This window comes from Anguilla anguilla, chromosome 6 (genome assembly GCF_013347855.1).
Source record: "Anguilla anguilla isolate fAngAng1 chromosome 6, fAngAng1.pri, whole genome shotgun sequence".
NCBI lineage: Eukaryota > Metazoa > Chordata > Actinopteri > Anguilliformes > Anguillidae > Anguilla > Anguilla anguilla.
This window is the reverse complement of record NC_049206.1, coordinates 15,494,893-15,522,066: the sequence shown is the minus strand read 5'-3', so window position 1 is coordinate 15,522,066 and position 27,174 is coordinate 15,494,893. Positions and strand designations below refer to the sequence as shown.

General features: G+C 42.9%; 1 protein-coding gene across 1 annotated transcript; it reads left to right on the top strand.

Annotated features, from left to right (window-relative positions):
- The first annotated feature begins 1,554 nt into the window (after positions 1-1,554).
- LOC118229505 (KN motif and ankyrin repeat domain-containing protein 1-like) lies at positions 1,555-27,174 on the top strand. Its single transcript, XM_035421494.1, has 10 exons — positions 1,555-1,692; positions 16,646-16,711; positions 17,085-18,773; positions 19,893-19,986; positions 20,918-21,064; positions 21,627-21,711; positions 23,360-23,579; positions 23,872-24,014; positions 24,744-24,944; positions 25,431-27,174. Exons 2-10 carry the CDS (start codon positions 16,693-16,695, stop codon positions 25,539-25,541), a joined length of 2,709 nt encoding a protein of 902 aa, XP_035277385.1. The 5' UTR covers positions 1,555-1,692; positions 16,646-16,692; the 3' UTR covers positions 25,542-27,174.

The following is a 27,174-nucleotide window of genomic DNA, read 5'->3' as shown; positions in this document are numbered from 1 at the left end:
TGTGGGGGCCCATATATGGTACAAAACATCGACTAATTGATCTACAATGTGTACTTTTGACCACCAGATGGCAATGTTGACTAAAGGCCTGAGGGGTGGGATAGAAGAAACTTACACTATTGTTTTATCCCAGAGAAGTACTGATTCTGTGATATGAATATAATGAACATTGTCATATTGTTTTTTAATTAATTTTAAACAAGTATAACCTTGAATAGCCATCAGAGGCCTGCATCGATTTCTTATGCAAACTCAAGCAAAATATGGATCAGTGTAAAACAGTAAAAGGAAATCCATACAATAACTAGTTCGCAATTTGTCTGGTCATACCTGCACACAGAAAGTGAATACAGTATGCCAATGTAGGTCTACAGTGCTCATTGCAGTGATGGTCATATAATTATATTTAACTCTAGAAAACACATTAAGCAAAATAATACAAAAGAATCAATTGTGTAGTTGTGTGGTAAGTACATAAAGGACATGCCCCTAGCACTGCTATGATATGTAACTTTTAGGCTAGCTCTATGCATTTTGACAGCCATACACAAGAAGCATTGATGCTACCTTCATAGTATTAATAGAGAGGTAAAGCACTTTCAGATGTGCACGGGAGTCCATCAGAATGAATATGCTTTATGGGCATATTAATGATACTCTGAGGCTTTGAGGGATGTGACCCAGAGCCAGGCTTTGCCTTGTACCACATCCTGCAGGTTTGAAGCTTTGTTCCTTTTCCCTCCCTGGTTCACTTAATGGTGAAAAGTGGCATTTGAATGGGAAATTTAAACGTCCTCTCTGGTGCTATAGGTTCTGGTTGTGTGTTGCAGCGATCCAATTAAAACATAAGGAACATACAAACAATGCATGGTCACAGTAACAGCCCATCTAGGCTTCCCACTTACCTGCGGTCTGCAGAGTATCGAGCACCGTGTCAGGCCAGGACTTGAAGGGTCTCTGTTTCGGCTACATGACTTGGCAAGTTGTTCCTTGCATTGACAGCTCTCTATGTAAATAACAGCAATGCCCGATATCGGTATGGAATGTGCCTTTTCCGAAACGAATTTCAGCCTTTGCTCCTTGGTTCTGCACGGCCTGAAAAGACACTTGTTAATCTCTTGTATGAATCTAACCGGGCTGACACTATTTACTCTTTTGTGTGTGTGTGTGTATGTCGGAGGGGCAGTTTACCACCTGCAGTGATTGGCTTGAAGCAGCAAGCTGTCTGTGTTAGAAGTTCACAGACAGAAAAATGTGAGGAATTAGATTAGAGAAATAAGAAGCACCTCCTGAGATTTTTTTTACCCCTCTCTGGTGTTTCAGAGTATCTTCTCTGCTCCACATTACAGGCAGGGAAGCTCCACACAATCCCAGATCCTGTTACAGTCCGTTCTTGTACAGGAAATCCAGTGCACTGCTGTAACGCCCCCTCTTGTCCCCCCCTCACATGGGAAGGTTTATTTTGAAAAAGTTCCGCTTGTGGGGGCTCTTCTGGAGACTCCGCCCGCCCAGGCTGTGATTTGCCGGGCGCTGGGGGCGGGGGGCGTGTCCGCTGTGGCAGCTGCACAGCTCTGCCTGCGCTCAGCACTGCTCTTGCACACCGAGCGGGTCCTGCTTCCAGACTCTGCCTCAGGAGCGCAGGAGCAGAGGGGGAGGATTTCCAGCACAGGCTCACTCAGGACGGGGGCGGAGGTAAGAGACCCAGGAGCCTGGGGGATTTATGGGCCCCGTGAGGGAGTCACAGCTGGGTGGACCCCGTACTCCAGGTGCGGGTCTTCTCTCCTCTGTACCCCTGCTGAGGGTGAGGAACCCCATCTTAGATCTTGCTTACTGCCTTAGTTCTGGTCCTGTTGTTTTTAACTGCTGCAGTTTTGCTGGAAACCTGACAAAGGTAGGCGATAACGAACACGGGCCTGAACATTCTGCTGCTGGGGCTCAGGTTGGTCTGTGTGAGAGAAACTGAACATCTGTTACACTGGTGTACAAGGGCATTGCAGCCACAGAACTGAACTTGTACGTGTCACTCAGCTGGGTGTGCCTTGTTGCTCTGCTGAGAGTTGGACAGGGAGGGTTGCATGAATATTTGCAGCTTTCTCTCTGTACTCTCTGAATAAGTGCTTTCTCGCATTGCTCTGGGTAGCCATTGTGTACAGTGTAAATAAAAGCAGCATTTAGTTATTTTCTGTGCTTGCCTTGTCCAGCCAGTGTTGTGATGAAAAAAGAATGGTTTGGTAAATGGTATGGTTGGAGCAAGCTGCATTCTGTCCAATTCAGCTCTCTCTACACAGAATGTCCTGTAGGGGGTGAGGCAAACTAATGGCTCAGTATCTCAAACACTTGGTCATTAATGCCCACTCTTAGATGTGCACATGCACAATGTATGCATAGTATCAACATTTTTTTTTTACACATTGCCGAATATTAACCTACAAGACAGGAGCTAGTGTGTTGTGAGGGCCCCATGTGTGATAGGTTTGTGTTGTAAGGGCCCCATGGTAGAGCTGTGACAAGTTTGTGTTGCGAGGGCCAGTTTGATCAAGATGGTTTGAATTCCCGGGAATCAGCCCTGTGTGGTACATATGATGGCACATATTAGGACATTTCTTAGGCAACTAGAACCTCATCAGCAGCCAGTGGTACAAGATACTACTAATTGATCTGCAGAGGTAAGGGCAACTGCACAAATGGCCACTGCACTGTAAGATACCATTGCCTGCATAAATGGAACTGTTAGACAGTAGACAACAGTGCATGATGGGAACAGATTGAAATGAGACAGTAGTACATGATTGAAGAAATTTGAGAGGGCACAGTGGTGCATGATGGGGGTAGTTTGGCAGGTGACAGTGGTGTACGATGGGGCAGTTTGAAAGGGAACAGGCACACACAATTCTCAGACCACACAGCTACAATGATTCAGGACTGTGGTCTGCTAATTGTGTGTGATGTGGTGGGATGACACAGATAGGACTGGAGAGGATGTGTTGAGTTTCACTGGAATCAGTTCTGACCGTCATATTTCAGTTTTAAAGAGAAATGGGTCAGAAAAGGGCTCAGTAGTACATGGAAAAGATACATCAACATATCAGCTGTGCCATACAGAGTACCAAGGTAATAACTGTGATACATAGATACATTGGCGTCTGGCAGATGCCTGTTCTGTTCTATAATGCCTCCCAGATGTGTTTGCTGGAGCCCTTAACATGCAGGCATGAGTCCAGCATTGACAGTGGTGGAAAACACTGTCTCCCCACATCACATGGTGTTTCCAGCTGTGAGAACAACATTGGCTCCCGTCCAGAACATGCGCATGTGCTTTTCTGCTTTTCTGTATATCCTAGAGGAAAATACCAGCATGCAGGTAAACCAGTCTGTGGAGGTGGGAACGATCATATCTGTATATGCGTGTGTGAGTGAGTGAGTGTGTGTGTGTGTATGTGTGCACGTGTGTTAGTGTGTCTCAGTTTTCTCTAAAATTCCACAGGCTATGGGTTTTTAATGGGCCCAGATTTCTGACTCAACTCATCTTTTGGGCCACTGAAGCTCTTTTGAGGGCTTTTGAAGATCGTCAGTGTTTTATCTAAATGTGTCATTTCAAAGCCTTTTGCATTCACTGTTTATATGCACACACAGCAGCATTTAGTCAGGCCCACAATGTTTTAGATTTAGCCAGGCCCACACTGTGCAGTAGATTTAACTGTGCTGTAAATTTAGTTATGCACATGAACTTGGCTGTAAACTTAGTCATGGACATGCACTTGGCTGTAAACTTAAAACATTCCATCACATTGGGCTACAAACTAAGTCATGCACATGCACTGGGCTATAAACTTAGTCATGCACACATACTGTACTATTGTACTGTGTTCCCATTTGTGTTGCAATTATTCGAAGGCACAGTTTTGTGGAAAAGCAGAGAGAGATAAGGTGTGATAGATGGTGTCTGGGCACATTCCTGGCCTGTTTGCCCCCTCCCCCCCATCTGCTGCCCTGTTCAAATCGCACACTTTCATCAAAGCCCGGAATCTGAGGGGGCTGGTCACGGCAGCTGGTGCGTCTCATGCCCCTGTCGGCTGATGCAGACTGATATGACCAGCGCTTTTACAGTGACCCAGAGCTTTACAGTGGCTGTAGCTGTTTTATGTGTTTACAAATGGAAGCTACAGTATAGCGGTGGGCAGCCTGGCTCTATTCACTGAGCTGTTGCAGTTTCATTCAGTTCACTTACCTGGTGTGCTGATTGGTTCATTTGCCTTGGTTCATTCACACTGCAGTATAAGTCTACATGTGGAAAAGAACAATTTAGGACAGGACTACTCTATAGGTGTGTCAAAATGAAAATATGCTCAATTGTAAAAAGGGCTGGGTACTACAGCTGAGTGTTCAGAAAGCAAAGCGTACAGAAGAGTTCAGAGAGCCAAGTGTACAAGCTATGTATTCTATAACCTTTGCAGTTTTGATTGGCTGGCAGGATGGCCACAATTTGTCGGTTTCTATAGGCTGGTATATTCGCCACTCCAAGTACTGTCAATGACTCAGATGAGCAGACTTTTCTAGAACACTGAGTCAGTGCCCTGGGCTTCTTGAAATGATGTGTTTAAAAAGTATGCGTCGTTCATGAGCTGCACACCACTAATTCAGTGGTTCTGCCCCTGTTCCAGGATGGCCTTTGTAATTTTCTCCCACCACAGCTGCTTAACCAGGTCAGAGTCTGAAGGTCTGAGTCACTGGGATTCTTATTACTTTATATATCTCCAGTCTGCTAAAGCCATCTTTATAGAAACAGTCCCTATACTTCTTCTGTCCACTAAATACAGGCTCTAGTAGCGAGTCAAAAATGTTTATTGAACAGTTGAATCAATCCACAAATGCCTGTATCTGGTCTGAAGAGCACTCCCCCAAGGGTATTTCTTTCTTTCTTTCTTTCTTCCTTAAATTTTGTTTATTCTTTGGCGCACAGAGATTTCCTACCTGCCTTAATTCTTGTCATTCATTGCCAAAATCAGCCATTTCTCCTGCTTTGCCTGCATCCAGTGATGGAGCAGTTCTGCCCAATAGATTTAACCGTGGTTCCAAAGTCAACACCATATCCCTGGAGTAAGAGAGGGAAGTGTGCAGTCAGGAGTGTGTGTATGTGGGGGTACATACCAGAAAAGAGTTCTGAAACTGTACTCTACCTTTCCAATAATGTCAAAGAATATTTTAGCAAAAAAGCCATATGTGTACACATACTACACATATTGATACATCTTCTTGCAGCAGCTCAGTCCACTTTCCTCTTTCCAACTGTTCCCATCATGCACCCATCTCCTCTGTCAAAGGTTAATTGCTAAATCATCTCTGACATAGTTAATTCAACTTTTAATAACTCTTAAATATTGCAGTGTGAACACAGTTAATAACAGTGGAATTTGGGTGGTAACACCTGTACTGTGTTGCTCCTCAGAAGCATTAAACACAAAAGTACAGAAAACAGAGCAGAGTGTGGCATTGTGTTTCTTCAATTAGTGCAGCTCAGATGCTATTGGCTAGCACTTCTCCAGTCCCCCTGAGTTCCCTGGGCTTCTGACTGGCATTCAGGAAAGGGGCTGAGTCCCAACTCTTCCTCTATGGAATTGGTCAAGTTGGAAGAGAGTTACAGTCCTCCAGGTCGATCGTTTCTCAGGAAAAAATCTTCGGACAAAATCTCAGCAATGAAATAATTTGGGTCACACAAAGTTTATCAAGTTCTACCAATTAACAAAATAAACCCTCTGAAAAGTCTCTTTGCCGTCTCCATGCGTCTCACCCTGTGTATGAGCAGAAAATGAGGCTCTGTGTGGAATTAATTATCATGAGAGTTGACCTTTGGAAGAATGATCTGATCACACCTTTTCTGACAAAGTCTTTCAATACAAATGTTCCCCCACCTGTCACAGCTACCTAAGTGGCATACAAGCATGCACTGCACTCCTACACACACACACACACACACACACACACAAAAGGACTTAGAATGGAATGCTGTAGCCATGTTGGCTCTCATTCCTAAACCTGTATATGCTCGATCAAAACTTTTGTCCAGGAAACGCTTCAGAATGTTTGGCGTTGTTCGTGTTTGACTAGCCACGGGTATTTCTGTCTGTATGCTACGAAGCTAAAACCCCCAAATGGTGTTCCCAGAGTATGCTGTTTGAACAGGAAACAAGTTAAAGAATGCAAGGACAGTTTTTTTTCAGGGAACACATGAAGTTTTTTTTTTTCAAATGCAGAGCGGGTTTTTATGCAAACACATTTTAAGAGTTAGGGGAGAAAGGACTTTAAAGGGACGTGCAGAGCAGAAAGTTTCCCTGTGAAATGGCAGCGGTGGGACGAGAGGAAGAGGAGGAAACGTGGATTGAGACGAGCAGGGGTGGGGCACCCTCTCTTTGGCTCTTTGTGGAGGGGAAGAGGCCCCGCCGCCACGCAGACTCCCAGGCCCCCCGCACTTCCTGTTGTTTGGCCTTTGGCCACGGCACAGAGAGCTCTTTAAGTTTGGCCTTGCTTGCCTCCTGCATAAGACACCGCTCAACACTGTTACCCATTGTAGGCCTGCATCCTAGCTTCCTGGAGAGGACAATGGCTATCAGTGCGTTGTTTACCTGTGATGTTACTGTATAAGACTGCTCAGCTTCCTGTTCAACCCTTTCTCTGGGCACCTCTTCAGACTGATGTTGGTCTCTTCTTCGTCCAGCCTCCCTGATATATGTCAGTGTTACTAGTACCTTCTCTTTTTTAAGTGTTGTGCAATCAGACAAAATGTAGCTGATATGGTCCATTTTAAAGAATGCATTATATGATTGCATAACAGTACATGACTGAATACTTTCCCTGGAGGGAAAAAAACTAGATTTTTTCCCCTTGACCCCAGGAGAAGACACTCAGAAGGAGCTCCTGGAATACAAAAACAAGCAAAATATGAGTAGATATATGGAATGTGGGAGCGGGAGGGGCACAGGTAAAAAGGGAAGACTTTGGGGAGGGGCACAGTGAGAGGGAGAAGTTATGCAGAATATTGAGAGCTGCATTAGAACTGTGACAGGGAAGGAACGGACTGACATGAGCAACGAAAAAAATGTCTCTAATGGCCACCGTTACAAAAGCCACAGTCCTGTGTGGAAAACAGCTGGAAAAACCATTACGGATCGCGCTCGCCGTCTTATGCAATGTTCTGTTGATTTGCTGACCTCTATTTCACAAAGGATTTCTCTGTCTTTATGTTTGCGTGTGTTTGTGTGTAAATGTGAGCTAATGTGTGTTTGATTCATGTGTTCACGCTTATGTGTGTGCACGGCACTTGTGCAAGAATGCGTTTGCAAGCGTGTCCGTGTGCATGTGTGCAGGGACATATGTTTGCAAGAGAAAGCAAAACAGGAGATGTCCAAGTAAAAAAGGAGTTGGAGAGTCAAACATGTGAATTGAAAATGTAGCTTGGGTCAGAGCCGAGTCCAGTGGAAAACCTTAAAGCATGACTTTTAGGAGCTGTGTGTGTGTGCATGCGTGCGTGTGTGATTCCACCGAACTGTGAGCCAGACCAGGGTGTGTTTGGGTATCTGCTTTCCAGAACAGCATGTGCTCTTTTCTTGATTTGTATTAGTCTTCCTTCCTGAGTCCTCGTGGAGATCCTTCCAAATCTGAAGAGATGTTCCCCTGTGGTACCCCCCAACACTCCAGACACTCCACTGCAGTATTATTAGGGTGACTGCAGACAGGTGAAAATCTAAGTCATCTTCAGGAGAAAAATGTGCAAGTTATATCTGTCCTTTAGATCTTGATAGGCAGCACACAGTAAAAACTGTTGGAAAGTAAATCCAGTGTTATTACAGTATGGGGGCCAAAGTGGACAAGCTGAGAAACCTCCTTAAAAGGTTACAATATGCTCTGCTGAGAGGTGGGAGTATATGCAGTGTAGCACAGCAACAGTGCATATACTCACTTTATGTGGAATTTCTCTGACTTGAAAACCCAATTCTTCTTCTAAATATATTTACTTATGTTTATTATTGATAAAATAATAAGAACACTATTTTATGGAAATAAACAGCTTTTAGTCTTTTTCAACATTGTGGAAAACTATGATCAATTATGCTTTGCAGTGTGGGACTTAGGTCATAGTTGGCACTGGCAAGATCAGGATTCAGTTCTGGACTGTGTAGCACATTACTGGACACAGCTACTTGAGAGGCCCTATTAATGTGTTATATAACCTTTATAACTGCCGTGTATTCTAGTGTAACTGGTCTAATATGGATGCCACAAATACATTTTGGCTGTGGTTGGCTGCAAACCACAAGCCGTGAATCTAAATACTAAAGAAAATGGGTCCTCATAAGCAACCTTACCTACATAAGAAGGAAGTATCCCTGTATGTTCCTACAGCCAAATACGCTGGTTGTCATTAATTAATAGAACAACATAATAACTGCGGAGACGTGTTGTTGGAAGAATGTGTTGATGTGTATGAATTATGTGTGCTTGCATGTGTGAGTGTGTGTGAGCATGTATGTGCCTGTGTGAAAGCATTTGTTTCCATGGCAGGTTAGTGTTTGTCTGTTTACTGCATAGCTGACATTGTTTGGGTCTGCGGCTGGCTCTGCCTCCTGATGTTGGACTGTTGCCACTTTTCTTTGCCGTCACTGGGAAGCTTACAACAAAGGGTGCATTTGTATTTATATAGAAAAGGAGTCAGCAGTCTGTACCTCACCGCACACAGACAGACCAGCCAAACCACAGCAGTCCCTGGCATATCTGGGTACCAGAATCAAAACTACAGAGAGAAAAAACAGAAGTGGGTGGAGAATTATTGTGACTTTGTCTCATTGGTTTGCTTTACTCATTTCTATCTCGAGCAAAACACCTTTCATTCTGGATCATGGCACCTTATTGCACGACACGCTAACTTCCTAGCTTCCTACTTAATAAGTCAGACCATCTGTTGTTCGGAGATTTAAAAAGAGTTTTGCTGACATGGGTTTTTTGAGCAGAGCGATGCTGCAGGCGGACGAAAGGAGACAGAGGAGGAGGGAGGAGGTTGAAAACAAAGATCAAAACTCCAGCGGAGTGAACTGGTCAGAGAACAGGCACTTTGTGTGCCTCACTGCTGCCCTCTGCTGGAAGCTACTTTACATGTCAGGTTCACAGCCCAGTAGAACAGGTATGGATTTTTGATAACCCTAAAGATGACATTTCATGTACTCATACTGCATTTTAAAAGGCAGACATCCCTTAGAATAAAATAGGCTATATGTTATGTATTTTTGTCAGCTATCAATACACAGGTATGACCATGTTGTCTGAATTATTTTGTATGCACACACTAAATTGTTCGTGTTAAAAATACACTTGCGTTTACCATACAAACAAAGACAAACCATGCTGTATGACAAGAATAAAATATTTTCTGAGTGTTAATCATAACCATAATGTGGTATACCTAGGTTGGTGAAATTAGAGGCTGAGGACAGGACAGATGGGCTATAATTATCCTGCAGTTCCACTTAGCTGTACCAAATGTTTATTCCATAAATTCACACAAAGAGCCCAAATCTTATTTGAAAACAAGAGGAACCCTTTCCCCTTTAAGTGGCTTGATATTCTGGGAACCAGAATCCAGAGGTAACATAACACAATTCTTTATTTACCTCCAACATAATATAGGCTTCATGAGATAGACCTTTGGCTTTTAATTAACAACATTCATTAGTGGGTTAATCAGAGTCAACTGTTGCAACCATCCTTAATGTCTAGGAGAGATTACCACCAGAGGACAGCAACTGATGATGTGGATCAGCACAGTGCAGACCCCCAGTCAGACTGGAGCAAATCAACCAGGGAGAGCTTTATAGTCAGTACAATTACTGCTGGACCAAAAGAGGGGGACCCCCATAGCTCAACCCAGCTGACAAAACACAACCTGTAAAATGAAAAAATATATCTTTCCACCAAAATCTGAAGCAGACAAACTCTAAATACTAAGGATGCCACTAAATGAAGTCGTTCATTCAAACATGTTGGAGGTTAAATTGCGTTTCAATGTTACTACTTGCTCTCCATATGTCACACAGAAACATCCTTTGCAATATCCACAAGATTTGAGCAGATTGTGCAAATTGAGCTGGGGGAGAATATTTCTGACCATACATGGATGAGGCATGAGCAATCACTCAGGCTCTTTACGAGTTAAGCCCAAAGCAACCAATCCATTCCAGCTCACATTTCAGAGGCATCCAGGGATCTCCTGGAAGGTGTGAAGAGGGGAGGGGGCAGACTTTCGCATTTATAATCAAAAATACTTTAACTCATGTTCTACAGTTATACGAATTACACAGCTTTTCTTTATCCAGCTGATGGAATGAGTCTTTCTGTTGTGTGTTAGCTGCACACGCCCTCTATGGCAAGCCTGTTCCATGACCCTTTCTCAACTCATTGTCCACATCTGGCTGCAAAAGGGCCAGCGGACTTCATACTTCCTTCTCTGGGATGTGCACGTGGTTGACACAGGTGATTTGCCACAGGCGTGCAAGTGTGTGTGTTTATGTGCGCGTGCGTGTGTGTGCTCATGCTGTCGTACACGTGCGCGGAGCTTCATGTTGCAGGCTGACCGTTCAGCGTTTCACTAACTCTGGCACAATACCTTCTACGCCCATACAGCGGCATTTAGAAAGAGAGTAATGATAGAAACAATCTTGGACTCACAGTCCAGGCTTATCCCGGAGTCTCTGTGCGGTATTTACTTTGGAACCATATACAGGCCTCTGCGAGGATCAACTTAAACAGGCTGTCAGAGCAAATTCTTGCCTCTTTCCCAGTTATATTAATGTGCGCATTTAACAGCTCAGCACACGGCAGGGCATGGAGTCAGACTGGTGTTTAAAGTAACTGTGCGCTCCTGGATCTGTGACAGATGTTTAGGTTGCAAGTGTAAGCTGCAAGTCTGAGTTGCAAAACGGCTTATGCCATTCATCACTGTAAACAGAATCGCTAATGTGCTTCCTTGGCTGGCGTTAAAACAGTGGAACAGCCTAACCTAACTGCAGATTATGTTTGGTCTATAGATGAGTAATCCTCCATTTTGCTCATCTCCTTTTTCATTTGAAAGTTAACATTTATTTGTCATGCACTTTGACACAATAATTATAGCTGTCCAGCCGAGATGTTTTAACATACAGTGCACATAGACTGGGACTGAATCAAAATTTGTCAATAGCTTTGACAAACAATTATATTTACACATTATTTTATTTCTTTTATTATTTTATTTTAATTTTATATCATTTTGCAATGTGAACAACTGCGGTCAAAATCAGTACCTTTGTATTCCACAAACGGATTGAATAGACATAACATTTGTTGTCATGTTTTACAGCACCAGAGTTGGCCATAAAATTGAGGCCATTATAGCAACAGAATCTGCATGCTTTCAGATTCAAAATACATTAACATTAAATGGCTACATTATTCAGCATAGCAATTTCCAATTGAGAAATTTAGCCTCTAGCAGAAATTAAGCTCTTTGACTACATTACAACAGAATAAGCCCTGCACTACAAAAACTAAAAGATAAATCAATCTTAACAAGTATTTTAGTTTTATATTTGGACTCAAAATCTTATTTCTATTAGTTTTTTGCTAAATAAGACAAGACGGCCAATGAAGTAAGACAGATTGACTCACTTCAAGATTTGCCAGTGGAATGAGACAATTTTACTTGTTAAGTAAAATGTGACTTAAAGCAAGATAATATTTTCTACTTGAGAGAAAAAATAAAGATTTTAAGTCTCATTACAAGACTTAAAGGCAGTCTTTTTTGCAGTTTGTGCTCCCACTAAGCCAGGAGCTGTTTGTTTCACTGATTGCAGCCATCCCAAAAATCCAACCACACATCCAGATTATTTGAAGCATAGTATGTTATAATTACAGAACAACTTAGGCACACTCTACAGGAAATGTAAGAAGTCAGCTCATTTAAACAGTTGTCTAAAGAGGTCATTAAATCACTAAGTTGATGAAGAAAAATCTCAATAATTTTTGATATATTTTAAAAAATATTGTTCAGCAATTGAATGAAACAGTCCAGACACTGATTTTGGAGAGTCAGAAAGTACAGTACATATAATAACGATTTATTTTAAAAGACAGCAATCACAAATTGATTACATTTTCTCTGTGCTCCTGTAAATCGTATACTAAACTGAACAATCTGACTATCATCCGTTCTAGTGTGGAGGTTTATGAACTTTCTTGTTGCGTTCCATATGACTGAATGAGGACAAAAAACATTTTCCGAAGCTTATCCTGTGGAATAGATTTGGGGAAGCTTGTGACTATGTTCCCAGAACACTGAGACACATCCTTGGCTTACTGTCCCAGATTTACTAGTTCTCTGCCATCCTTAATTACTTTCCCACTGGCTCAGAGCCCCTGTGAAGTAAATTACTAACGTATGAGGTAAATATTTAGGTATATATTGAATATTTAGGCAGGTCATTCTGTTGAAAATGTACTGGTATCACAAGTGGATGAATGGACTCCAGGTATCCAGTATCAGTTTATGCAAGTGGTTAATGTGAGCAGTAGATCACAGGGTAGGGCATTATTGGCTGTAGTGCCACCCAGGGAGAGAATAGGTGGGATGACTGTCTCGTGATGTGCCAACAACTTTTTCAGGTCAATCATGAGCTCACAGTCTCCCTGCACAAGCTACACATAAAATGTCCTCCACTGACTCAATGTCTATGCCAGTGGTCTCCAACCCTGGTCCTGGAGAGCTACAGGGTCTGCTGGTTTTCATAGTGACTCTGCACTTCATGAATCAATTAGAGCAGTTGATTACACAGTTAACTCAACTCACCTGGTGTCTTGGATCTCAATTGGGTGCTGATTTTAAGGTGAAAACAAAAACCAGCAGACCCTGTAGCTCTTCAGGACCAGGGTTGGAGACCACTGGTCTATGCTAACTCGACAGCAGCTGAAAGTATGTCTCAGAAGGGACATTGTGCTTATCCACGCTCTCTGAACCTTATGTTGCTAGCGCCACCTTTGTATTACTATGTTTTGACAAATGTGCAGGGAAGTCCCATCTCACTCGTTTCCTCTTTGAGACAGAGACTCCTCAGGATAGTCGTGCTTTCCTCCCACCTAGCTTTGTATGGTTTGAACTGAGTTACTGTACAAACAGCAGGGAGGGGCTATGAATGCTTCCTTCCTTAGTCTGAAATGCTCAGATATGGAAACTCATGTTTGCTGTTACCTATCAGAAATGCTGTGAAATATTTTTTAGATGTAAGGGAATAAAATGTGCCTGCCCAGTTGTATGTTTCCTTCAGTCTCACAGAGAGGCAGCTGAGAAACTATTGCCTCAGTAGAAGTACCAGGCTGCTATAATTCCTTTGCCCAGCTAAAACTTTTCCCTCACCTCATTCAACCTTTTAGCCACAGTCACTGTTTATCACCTTCAGGATTAATGTGGCTTCACCAGTAACAATCTATGCTGTGGTTCTGAAAAGTTCATTCAATACATGGTGCAGTTATACTTGTTTGCAAAGTTAGAGAAAAGTGTGGGTGTCCGGTTTTTACTAGGTCTCAAGAAAGATTGTAGGTTTTCTCCATAAACAAGTTTCACACTTCTACACTTCACAATCTACAAACAGACTATTTGGCTGCAAGCTGCTGATAGCCATCATATCCTGTACATTGCAGCCTTAAATGAAGGCCAGCTCCACTTGCAAGCCAGCTCCATAGGCATCAGTTGTCTATTTTCATGTAATTAACATGTATTACCCAGGAAGTGACTTTTTATTTTAGTTCCTAGTCAATGCAATATGTCAATGAGAAGCATATGCACAAGGAAGCTTGGGAGAATGTCATTTCAAGCCTTCTCATTACAGACTGTACATCCATCTTCTTTAAATTTGGCAGTCATTTAAGAAAACTGATTCCATGACCAACATCGATTACTAGAGCATTGGCATCTCTTAGTAGTGTATTCAACCATAACTTCAACAAAAACATATTGATTTAGTAATATTCATTGCTGTGCATTTAATCAGCTGGCTGTAGCTGTGAAAAAGCCTGCTTGTGTGGCAAATGACTGAGATATACAAAGGTTATCAGAGGAACTGAGCTAACTACCAGCACCATGGTGAATACACTATGAAATGAAACCCTGATTCAGACAAAAAACACAATCTTGGCATCGTGGATGGAACAACTGAGGACGGCTTGGCTGGAATTACCCTTTGGTTCTGTGGACTTCAGTGCTGGTTTTATTCACAATGAGTATAGTCAGCAGTGAAATAAGCATTGGTATGTTGCACTATTGAGGTAGATTACTTCTGCTTACACACTGCAATTCAGTGGCAAAAGCAAACAGTTTTTAATTTTATTGCCATTATCCTGAAATGACTTCATTTGGGGGAGCTTTAGGGCCAGGCATACTAATAGTGCAGAAGTTGATTTATTATCATGCAACAGTCATTATGCTTAATTCAGTTCTGCATCAAACCCCAAATCACCACGGTTGCACCATTGCACAACTTTCAATATGGAAGTGTGCCGATGTTCAAATGCAGTGTTTCAAATTAAATCTGTAGCAACTGAAAATACCTCCAAGATCTAATCAGCATTTTCGCTATCACCCCCAGTCATCAAATAACTCTGAGGACTCGAAGTGACTGAGAACCTGTAAAGGAATGTGCAAACTCAACACTGGATCTTCCAGACAAATAGAAATAAGTCCCCTCTGAATTCATACTCATTCTCACTCTCACATGCCTGCTGCCCCCAGCCTTCCCCTCTCATAATCACATATTCTCGGCATCACTTGTCTCTCGCAGTCCAAATTAATCCAATTTCTGTACTTCAAACAGCCATAACTCACACCAACATGGCTGACTTTCTGGGTTAAATCAAATAGCATGGAGAGATCAGAGGAGGCCAGTTCAACTCAGTCAGGCTGCATTTGAGAACTATGCGGTATTATGACAATGTATTAAATCACCCTCAACACGCATTGTGCATTGTCTTGTACATGTGTGATGTAAACTGGTTCATGTGCCTGATGCATGTGCATGTTTATTGACAGTTGTAATCATAGCACAATATGCCACTGTGTGTGACAAACATCCAACAGAGGCCATGGACATTTCAAGGGCACAGAGACTGAGCAGTCAGATTTGGTTCTCTTTGTGTTGTAATTCAGTACATCACCTCTCCAATCCAATCCCGTTTCACAGGAAATTGCCTCACTAAGGAGACTGCTGTTTGCTCCCAGGGGGATATTAACTGAATGTAGGGCTGAGTAATAAACTATATTGATGGTTATCAAATTATTTCTTAAGCGTAATAACAATCATTGCTGCCAGGTGGTATATTGGCTTTCTTTCGTCTTTTTTTCAATCATACCTTCTGAGGTAGTAAACATCAAAACTTCAGAGCCATGTCAAATGCTTTCAGGAAAAAAAACATCACCATTTATATCTATTAGACAGTGATGAGACAGTTGATCAACAGCAAGGTCCTACAGCATCCAATGATCATACGACTTGTTTCTGGCAATCACACGGAAGCTGCAAGGCCTTGCTGCTGATTGGCTGTCTTATCAACACCAAACATAAATCAGTGGTCATGTTTTCTCCCGGAAACGTTTCACGTGGCCTCTGAAGTTTGTATGTTCAGGTCTTCATTGACTACTGGAGGGGACAAGTCAGGGATTTCTCAGTATTGCAAGGGTGTCTCCAGTCAAAAGGTGCTCAGTTACACATATGTCTGTGAGTACTGAAAAAAGATGATGTATTTAAAAAGATCATGTTTTAAGCCCCCTTTCAGAAGTCAAGCACAACGCCTTATTTCTGTTATAGAATCTACTTTGAACACAACATACTAATATTAGTTGTGCTGCCAACTGTACTATTAGCACAGACCATCTAAAAAATGATATTCAACTAACTTTGCATATCCAGTACCAAATGAAGTGCTTACAATAAGAGAACTGCTAAAAAAGAGATTTTGCATATTAACAGAAATGTCCCAACTGTTCCATAATTATGAAAGTCCTATTTTGTTTGCATAAAAATTGTTTCTGGCATGAAGACATGTGCCTTGAGCTCTCCCCTTCACAGCACATTATTTTTCCAGAAATTGTTTACACTGAATCTTGCATGAACCATGCACTAATTGACTCTGCTGTTTGTATTAATTAAAATGACTACAACAACAGGATTGTTTCCCATTTTCACCACTAGTTAACTACAGGCTTTGCATCCCTGGCAGGAACTTCTTTTGCTGGAACACCAGAATGGAAAGTTCTGGGATGTTACTGCAATTCAGCCAGTACTATGAGTGTTTTTTTAAGAGTGGGTGTAACCGAGTTGCTTCTCAGTTTTTAAGATCTTGCCAAATTTTTGTTGAAACACAGTGGAACAGCTGTACAGGCTGAAAGATTGATTAAGGGTCGAGAGATTAATTAAGGCATCCATCACTTGAATTGCTGCTCCATTACAAATTTCCACGTGAAATGAAATTAAGAAAGAAAAGAAAATTTGAACCATGAAGAGCCGCTAACTGATGGCAAGTGAAATCATTGTGAATGGATAGATAACCATCTTGTGTGTCCTATCTTTACTGTCAGGTTGCAGAGACCATCACAGACAACGTCCATGACTCTGAAAAACATCAATGATGGACAAACAAAACGGTACTGTAAGGTTTTGTCATCAAGTTCATATTTTCAGTTGGGACTCATAAAGATATGTTTACACTGGACTGTAAGTCTAGAATCTGACGCGCCTAGCCACTCTTACTAACCAGACAGAACGATTCATTAAATTGAAACCTCTGAAATCCTTTCACTAGAGTATGACTTGTGTTAAAAGTTTTATTAAATTTCTGAACAAATTAAATCATCATGTTTAAACCCACATTTATTTTGACAAGTAAAGATTTTCTATGTGATTCTACATATTTAACTGATCAGAGAGTTCCACATGGAAAATATGTTTTTCAACAAGTGTGATGAATTTAAAATGACCAAAATTCCCCAGCGCCTAAATTAGCATTTTGTGTTGCAGTGAATGGCTTCCATCCCAAGGTCTCGGTGAACGGACACCAGAGAAGGCAGGTGCCATATTCAGTGGAGACCCCCTATGGCTTCCGCTTGGATCTGGACTTCCTCAAGTATGTAGATGATATTGAGAAGGGCAACACCATCAAGAGGGTCCACATCCAGCGGAGAAGCAGAGGCCCCAAGCTCAGCGTGCTGCACCGAAACTTCAGCCTCCCCGGCTACAGCTACAGGCCACCCTGGGCCTCCACCCCCGCCCTCGGGCCCAATGCCAAATCCCGCCTCACGGATGCCCAGCAGGTCTTGGAGTTTGGGGCCTGTGAGGATGGGCCTTCGGGTGCCTCTGGGTCACCTCGGGTGAGCTACATGACTCTGAGGGCAATGGAGGATGCCAGCATCAGGGCGTTTGATGAGCAGCCACCTGGCGTCCACGTGCGGCCGTACCTGCTGAGGGCCACCAGCATGCCAGTCACCACCCTGCAGAGGACCAGCTCAGAGGCCTCGGATGATCGGACCGCTCCTGCCTTCGGGGGTCTGTCTGAGAACGGCTCCGCTGAGGACGTGTTTGGGGAGAGGAGGGGCGGTTCACCCTCCAGCGACCCCAGCCTACGCCTGCAGCTGGCCTCTGCCCTGCGGAGGATTGGGGAGCTGGAGGAGCAGGCCCGGACCGTCAGAGAGATGAAAGCACAGATCTCCACCCTGCGGGAGGACAAGGAGCGCCTCCTTCTCAGGCTCCGCCCCTCCCCCACAAATGCTGCTGGACAGGGGGATGTGTGCACAGAAGGCCAAGGCTCGAATCCTCGACTACAGACTCCGGGAAGTTCAGGTGCGCCCAGGAACTCAGAGACACATTCAAACGTGGATCGTCAAAGGTTACCCTCACCTGTACCTGACCAGGAGACAGAATGTGAGCATCGGAAATCAAGGCTTCCAGACAGAACAGTGGAGACTTCACTGTTACCGGGAGGACAGGCAGTATTGGTTGTGAGAGAAACAGACAGAGGAGACCAGGGCTCAAGACCAACCAGCGGTGACATCATTCCTCTCTCCAGCATTGCCCTGCAGGAGAGGATCGCAGACCTCGAGCAGAAGCTCTGCAGATGCAACATAGAGCGGGAGGAATCCAGCTCTCTCCTGAAAGCATTGACTCAGGAGAACAAGCTGAAGGAGGACAGGATCAAACAGCTGACAAGAAGGAGAAGTGTGGAACCAGGAGCCAATCGGGAAGCAGTGCCATCTGGGTTAGACGCACAGCGAAGAGACCAGGCAACCTCGAGCACCCAGACGGATGCTGCGATAGCACTTTATGCCGCAGTGAAGGCGAGCTCTCTTATAGCCGCAAAGCTTCCGGAAGCTTCTCTCACCACATGCAACCAAATCGTTGAGGGAAATCCCCTGGAACTATCAAGGAGTGGCGCCGCTGAAGAGAACCCTGCAGATGGTTCCCCAGAAGCCGGTTCACCTGCAGAGCCAAACAGACCTGCTACAACCGCTGCTGTAGGGCTCTGTATTGCTAGGATACAGGTGCTACTGCAGGAGCAGTGGGAGTGCATGAGCAGAGGGGACCCCGATAACACCCTCCAGCAGCCAGGCTCCAAAATCAGCTCCATCCAAGCCGAGCTGCTCAGCTCCATCCACACCCTCTCCACCCTGTGTACATCCCCTGCACAGACCGCAGGGGCAGCACACCAAGCAGGTAGCACGCAACAGTCTTTATCCAGACTTCTTTAGAAAAAGAGCAGACACATTCACATACATCAAAATTACATTCTGAGAGGAATACTAAAAACAAGGAAAAAAAATTCAAATAACAAGGTTTTGATTTGGGCTTATATGACAACCCTACTATGCCTCAGAATGCACAATACCATAAAAACATACTTGTCGGTAAATGTCAGATATTTCTGGTCAATGTAAAAATAGTTTAACAAGTCCACTTTGTTTTATTGTTGTCAGGTCACTGAGGATTTATCAACAGTTTTACATTTACCAGTGATTTTACATTTAGTGGTTATGTACTCAATAAAAGAACTAATGTAGTGTACATCCACTATTTTTCTGTTTTCTGTTTTTTCCATTATGTCCTTCAAGCTGAATTGCTCTCCAAGAGGCTGACTGGTCTAGTGGAAGGTTTTTGTTCCAAACAGCTTGATGATTATAGTTCTGCTGCTGTAATTACATCCAGGGGCTCCACAAATACCAAACTTCAGCATTGCTGTCCAAAAATCACAGGGTATATTCATCTCAGCAGGATAAAATAAGAAAATTTAGTGGAGAGAGAAACAGGGATACGAAAAGGAAATTAGCTGTAAACACAATTTAAAAAAATTCATTCTTGCTTCCATTTAGAAGCAATTATGTAGTGGCTTGCAATTTTTTCAAACAGAAATGACAATAAGACCAACAACAATAAAGAAGCAAGGACTCAAATTAAAACAGCCCTACTAAACCTCAAAAAGATTGTTGATGACAAAGAAAACAACACCTGACCAGTTGTCCCTCGTGTCACAGCATTACAATATATAAATGCGTTCAGCCAATGTGATTCACAAATGCATTTGACAGGGCGAGCAACAACCACAAGGACAACCTCACCTTATCTCTCCTACCTAAAATAGCAAGGAAATATGAGTGCTTATTACTGGGTTTTTTCATGTTTACTGCAAGGTCTGCTCTCAGGATCGGTGAAGATCTGGGGCTAGCCTCATGTCAGGAGCAGGCAGGTCATATTTGGTGGTGCAGTTGTGTGTGCTAGGCGGGGTGTCTTTAATATCATGTGTCAATTACCGGCTGCGACTTACCTCTCCTTCTTTAGCACTGAAGTCCATAATGAAGAAAAGTGCCAGTACTGAGGGGCTGGGGGTCGGCGCAACCAAGAAGAACCTCAAGTTCGTGGGCGTAAATGGCGGGTAAGAGCATATATGGTCATGTGACCACCAGCGGTGTGTTCTACCTCCAACTCCAGTTCAGGCCTGTTACCCAAAGAGGCGTTAGTCAAATGCTTGTTGAAAGGTGAAGGGCAAAAGACATTATGAGTGTTATCACAGTTGGCCAAACAAGGCTGGAAGCAGAGCTCTTGCTGTTTGTGAGTGAGGCAAATATCACGCGTGATGTCCCCAGGTGTTACGCCCCATGTTTTGTCAAGCTTGAAGGTCAAACTATTCCTGGTATTACTGCGCTACCATGGAGATTGCTATCCTGGAGATAGAAATTCTATCTGCCCTTATCATAAGTAACAGGCCGTCAGGTGAAATGGTCGATATCATGATGAACAGAGATATGAATATTGAGACTGCTGTTTCCTGTTGCCAGTCTCATTATCTCATTCTGTAGTGTTTGGTGGGATAGCATTCACAACAATGTATGATCTTTGACCATGGGATGACTGAACACTGGAAAGCGTGGAGATTTGCAGTGGCCTGTGTTCTAAGCACCAACGTTATTTATCACATCATTATCACACACAGGAACATGCAGGCATGCTCAAATACACCCTGACACATACCTGCTCCATGTTACACCGATGCATCCACATCTCTCACAAATGGACACATGCACACCACTGATAAGATATCATGTGATTTTCTTGTGCATTTACATGCTAAGCTCTCCTGTTTTTAATGAAGACAGCCTTTATTTTTATACACGGAGTGGACATGTCCATCATGCAATTCTGTTATTTTGTTATTCTAAAGCTGCATAAGTTTGCACTGGCAGCCGTCATATGCTTTTAGACAAGCTTTACTTTTTGTATTTGTGATGCAATTCATGGGCTGTTTCAGTAACAGAAGGTAAACAGAAGCCCATGAGGTGAGCTCTAATAGCGCCCTCTGTGTCCAGCTATGAGACCACATCTAGCGAGGACTCAAGCAGCGAGGAAAGTATGGAGGAACAGAGGTGTGAGGGCAGAGAGAAGGATGCTGTGGAGGAGAGAGGAGGGGATGTGGAGGAGTCTGACGCTGGACCCGAGGAGGAGCAGCCGGGCAGGTGAGCTCACACGTCAAATTTCCAGAAAGACACAAGTATGAGCCTGAAACAAAGACTTCACTGCCAGGCCGTTTAGAGTATACTCCTAAAACAAGCACACTATTTCAGCACCACGGCATGGAATGTCCCTTTCATCTAAAGTATAGAACATGGTGAATGTACTTCTATTCTCCGACTACACCAGCTGTTTCCTCAAAGCCTGTATGATAGAAAGAGTGACTGACATGTTAATATAGGAGATCAGAGCCAGACTCAGTGTGTCTTGCCTTATCTCATGTAACTATGCATGATTTGCACACGTAACGCCTAAACATCTGTCATCAAAACTCACATCACACTGGATAATTTTGTCGTACATTCCTACATTCTGGCATGAATTTAATATAAATGTACTGTAGTTGGACAAGGCACAGGGTACAGTGGTTAGCAGTTTTTAGGTCAGTATAGCAGACGGAAGTCTGAAAGATGTGTGTGTGTGTGTTGTTTTTGTAGCATGGTGACATTATGTTTGTGATGTGTGGGAAATATAATGCATGTTGATGTTCATGGCGTTTTCCCTCAGGGAGCTGGTAGATGAGGACTTCACAGCAGCCTGCTGTTACCTTAAAGACCGCCTGGAAGAGGTGGCCTGCCCCGACAACAAAATGGTAAATACTGCATGAATATATAAATGTAGAGACAGTGTGTGAGAGCATGTGTGCATTTTTACAAATATGAAACAGAATAATGCAACATTATCAAAAAATGATCTAATTTCAATATGTTAAATTTGAATTATTAGTCTGATTTTTAAAAACCAATGATAATAAGAATAGAAATTAAACTGATCTCACTATTGAAGGATTCACTGCTGAGTCCCCTTTGTAGGTAAAAACTAGAGTATAAATTTGTAGGATATGGATTTGAATTATATAGTTTTGCAGGGTGCAGTTTCCAGGATGAAGAGGATGCAATGTTGAATGGTGTCGCTTTTGTTTGTGTAATATCAATATCATCTCTGATAAGAGTGGATGTACATGTATGAAAACTACTATGCAAGTAGCCTATTCCTCTGTCAACTTGTACATCATGAAATGGAGCCTAAATAGGTGGTAATTAAGATAACAAATACAGAAACACACATTTAAAAAATCCATTATGTGTAACCAGCTACATATATGAATTATGCCGCAAGTTTTTAAAATCATAAATCTGAGCTTACTGACTGTAGAATATAAATGGTAAAAGTTCCAAATTCTCGCCAAAATATCATAATTCTTTCACATTTCGCATAAAGTGCGAGTCATAACATTTTCTGCTCTATTTCGGTATTGATGATTACAGAAAGAACTATACAGATCCGTCAGGCATATGAAATATAGTGCTGTAAAGCTGCGGAGACTTCCACTGACAACAGGAAAGGGTAAAAGGTTGCCTGCTGAAAACATCTCAGTAAATCAACATGGATAATACAGCACTATCCTACAATATCATCTGTTAAAATCAAATAAAGTAAGACAGTAACAGCATTCAAAAATACAGAAAAATAACTGCAAGGCCTACTCGCTTACATTTTAAAGCACTATAACTGAATCATGTCAGTTTAAAATAAAAGGCCTTGCTCTTTGAGACTGCTCTCCTCAGGGCTATACTACTAGGAGCCATGTACCAAAGTTGCAAGTTAATCTTGCCAATGCAGCTCTCCATGATAGAGGGTAATTACCAGGGTTCAATGTAATCATTTCATTTGACATAAATCCCAATACAATAAACTACCTTAAATAGGGTGTACATAAGACTGCAATTAAGCTGGCCTGCAAAATGGCATGACTACTTGCAGTTTTGTATTTTTTGGCTGGAGGCAGAGTTGACTGAGGTGCTTTCTAGTTTCAAAAGGGAATATTTTTGCTCAAAAAACGCCAGGCCAAAGTGAATCCAGCTCAAATGACCCCCGTGAGTTAGGGGCTCCAAATACCTCAGCTGGTACAGATCAGGCCTGTTTACTCTATATTTTAACAGGGTTCAGCTCCTCAGGCGATTTACAGTCAACCACCACGTCGTCTGCGCATACTTTCTGTGCAAAGAAAAGCACAAATACAAAAAGCACATAAATTTGCGCATTAAGGAACTCTGCTCGAATGGAACTGAGCTGAAAGTAATGCCGCAGATTGATGGAGGCAGCTTTCTGTGTTGATGCAGTTGCCAAAAAAACATTCCTCATGGAAGCTCTGCCACTGACTGCCCTGCTCAGTTAAAGGGAATGTGTTATACACACCCCTGTGAACATGCTCAGTTCTTCTCTGTCACCCCATCCAGAGGCAGGTGCTGACAGTGCTGTACCACGTGTGGTTCCACGTGTCCAGTCAGAAGGACTCTTCGGCTGAAGCGGTGGCCCTGTGCCTGAAGCAGGCCCAGTTATCCGGCCCCGCAATTCTCCGCTTCCTGGTCAACCTGGCAGATGGCAACGACAACATGGCGCTGCACTACAGCGTGTCTCACTCCAACTTTGCCATCGTCAAGCTGCTCTTAGACACAGGTACCCCTACTGCCCTACGCAACCCGCCATACCTCAACACTGCAGCCTAGTGCTATGGAAATGCCCTGCTTAATATGGCTACATCTGAGGGTCATGTTGAGCTAAATACTCCTGTGTTTTTAGAAACCACATGTTTTTTTGGAGGGAAGATGTGTTTTCTCAAATATTCTTATTTCTTTGGGGGGGACACTGTCATACTGGATGTTCCTGTGTGTTTGTGGGGACAGTTGAGCTGGATGTTCCTGTGCATTTGAGACAGTATTTTTATGGACGGTGTGTTTGCTATGGGCAGGCCTGTGTGACGTGAACCACCGCAACAAAGCCGGCTACACTGCCGTCATGCTGGCCTCCCTCACTGCGGCCGATGCCCCAGAGGACATGGTAGTTGCCCGGCAACTTATGGAGCAGGCGGACATCAACGCCCAAGCAAGCCAGGTATTCTATTAGCTAATGCTAATGCTAAAATTAGTCAGGTAACAATAATGCTATAGCCAACTGGATACTCTACGGCTAACGCTAATGCTAAATCCAGTCAGTATTGATGTTACTTTCAAATTTACATGACACTGAAGTTATTGTAACTTTTTGAATGCATTAAAAGTTCCAGAAACATTGTCTTTGGAAGGTTCTGGAAAAAGTGTGGCACACCATTGCAAAACAATTTACTTCAGAATTATTTGAAAGGATCTTTAGTAGAATTTCAGTGCTTTCCAAGGGAAAGGGATGATGCATGATGTACAGTATTCTGAGCATTGATTTGGTTATTTGAACAGTATATTTTTTTCTGTAACCACTTGTGTTTAATACAAAGATGTAGTAGTAGTTTAGATGTAGTTCCCTTGTGCATCAGAAAAAACATTTATGGCTTTTCCAAAGCAGGACAATATAAATATGTATGTTCTATTTATATACTCTGCTGTAAGATATTTGAGAACGTACAGCATCTGTGGAGAAAACAGGCTTGAATGCAGTGATGGGCAGCTGCTGAAGTCGTGTGCACCCAATGAACCTCACATCTCAAGGGACATGAGGGAGATTATAATCTCCTTTCCACCTTTCTTTCCTATCACACTCTGCCTCATCTCCCTCACGTCCTCCTTATCCTACCATTCTTCCTCCTTTTCACCCTCGTACCTTTTCACTCTCGTCTTCTTCCCCCTCCAGGCAGGGCAGACGGCGTTGATGCTGGCGGTGAGTCACGGTCGTACGCCGATGGTGGGCCTCCTGTTGGCGGCGAGGGCTGACGTTAACGTGCAGGACCGGCACGGCTCCACGCCGCTGATGTGCGCCTGCGAACACGGCCACGCCCAGATCGCCCGCCTGCTGCTGGAACACGGAGGCTGTGACATCAGCCTCGCTGACAAAGTGAGTCACACACAAAAAAACACTCACACAGGTCTACAGTGTGCACATTTTCCCAAGTACTCCAAGGCACCCCCTTCTGGATTACAAAGTTCATATGCAAAACAGGATTTCAGAAAGATAAGATTTTGTGAACATTGTGTGCATAAACATTAGCTGGCTTTATAAAAATAATAGTCCCTAAGTGTTTTTATTACTGTTAGGGAAGTGGTAACTGGACCAAATTCAAATTAAGGTAAATGGAAACATTAGGACTGAAAATGTACTGCATGAAAAATCAACTATTCTTATTCACTCTGACTAATTTACGCTGACCAAATTAGAATAGAGATGTACATTAGCTAATACCACTCTGTAGTCTGTAGCTAGTCTCCTGGCATCACCAGCAAAAAAGATAACATGGCAATGCAAATCCTCATTTACTGTACATCCTAAAATGTGCCCCCTGTGTCATCTCTGACTCTCTCTCTCTCTCGTTCTGTCCCCCAGGAAGGTCGCACCGCTCTCTCAGTGGCCCTAAGCTCCTCCCACTCAGAGATAGCTGACCTTCTGCGTGCCTACAGTGACTCCGGGCCCTCCGGCAGCACAAGCCCTCAGTGAGCCCCTCGGCCCCCGTCCCAAACACAAGGCCTTCTTTCACTGGATGGCCATTCCCTCACATGCTCGCGGCCAGCTTTCTCTTTCTCCCACAGAATACATATTTCAAATATTTCCAGATCTACAGTCAGACTAATTAGCATCTGGCTATGGCCCAGTAATGAAACAACAACTGCTTTACATCAGTGGGAAGGGAAAGGAGGAGGGTGTGAGGGCGCTGTGTGGGAGTGACACGGTTAACATGGATCTGCTATCATTGCAATGGGCACCGTTCAGTATTCTTTTTTTTTTTTTTTACCTGATGACATCACACAAATCAGATTTAGCCATAAGCACTAGCTTTCTCGACTTTGCCACTGTTTTACAGAATGTCCTTTTGTATGGATACGGACTGGAGGGTTTAGATGCGTGCTTCTTTTTAATGTGCAATTGTTTTCCTCGTACCCACTGCTCCTGGTCAGGCTGTTTAATCTGACCCTCCAGCAGGAAACTGTGCATCTAAACAGTGTCCATCAAGGAAGCTGAATTTCATACACTTCTCCAAAATATTTAAAACCAATCAAAGAACCAATTGTGCCTCTCCAGTTCACTCCATCTCAACACCAGTGTATTATTTATGCATTACGTATGCATTGCATTTATTTGGCAGACACGTTTATCCAAAGCAACGTACAATAAGTGAGTCAGTCAGAATTTATTAAGCTTTTATAACTACAGCATAAATTTAAAGTTTTACTTGAGGCCTCCTGTAACAGGTTGTGGTCATTCTGATGATGGTTATGAGATAGATTGATGCCTATCGTAAAAGACAGATGTGATACAGATTATTGGCTTTCCTGAGTGAGTTATAATACAAATGAATGGTTGCCTAGAATGTTGGTTATTCAGATGAATGTTACCCTGATTGATGGTTATGTTGAATATAATGGTTGTTCTGTTGGATAGTTATATAGACTAATGTTATTCTGATTTATCATTGATACATATTTACACTATCTGCTTTGTTTCAGTGTCCTGATTATATCACTATGATATACAGACAAACCATGTACTCCATTATACAATCATGTACACTGAAAACCAAGTATTATTTTACGTCTTAAATTATATTGGCATTTAATTCATATATTTAAATGTATCTGTGCAATACACACAGAATATTGTAAAGATTGTACAAAAATTTAAAATGACACCCTTTTTAAAAAACTAGTATATTTTCCTTGTCCGTCTCATCTTGACACATGACCTCAAAACGCAGGCCATTTGATGAGTGGGATTTAATCCAAATCCGTTTGTGTTTCCATGGTATTTGACACTGCTTGACACTTGGAAACCGTGCCTGCATTGTTCAGGCACAGTTCCCCGGTTACTGTTTCCGAGGACAGCAGAGTGCTGGCCTGAATTGGGTATTTCCTGACATTCTTATCGATTTCCAGCCCCTTTTCCTGCGGTGTGTCTGTCGCACTCTCAGAACTGAGCGCGTGCAGGACTGAACTCATGCATTTCCTGCAAAGAGTATCTATGACCTTCTACCACATCAGTGCAACTTGATAGGAAATATTACCCTTATATTGTCAAACAGTCCTTTTTTAACACAATGCAAAACCACTACTAAATAAAAACATGATAGACTTTT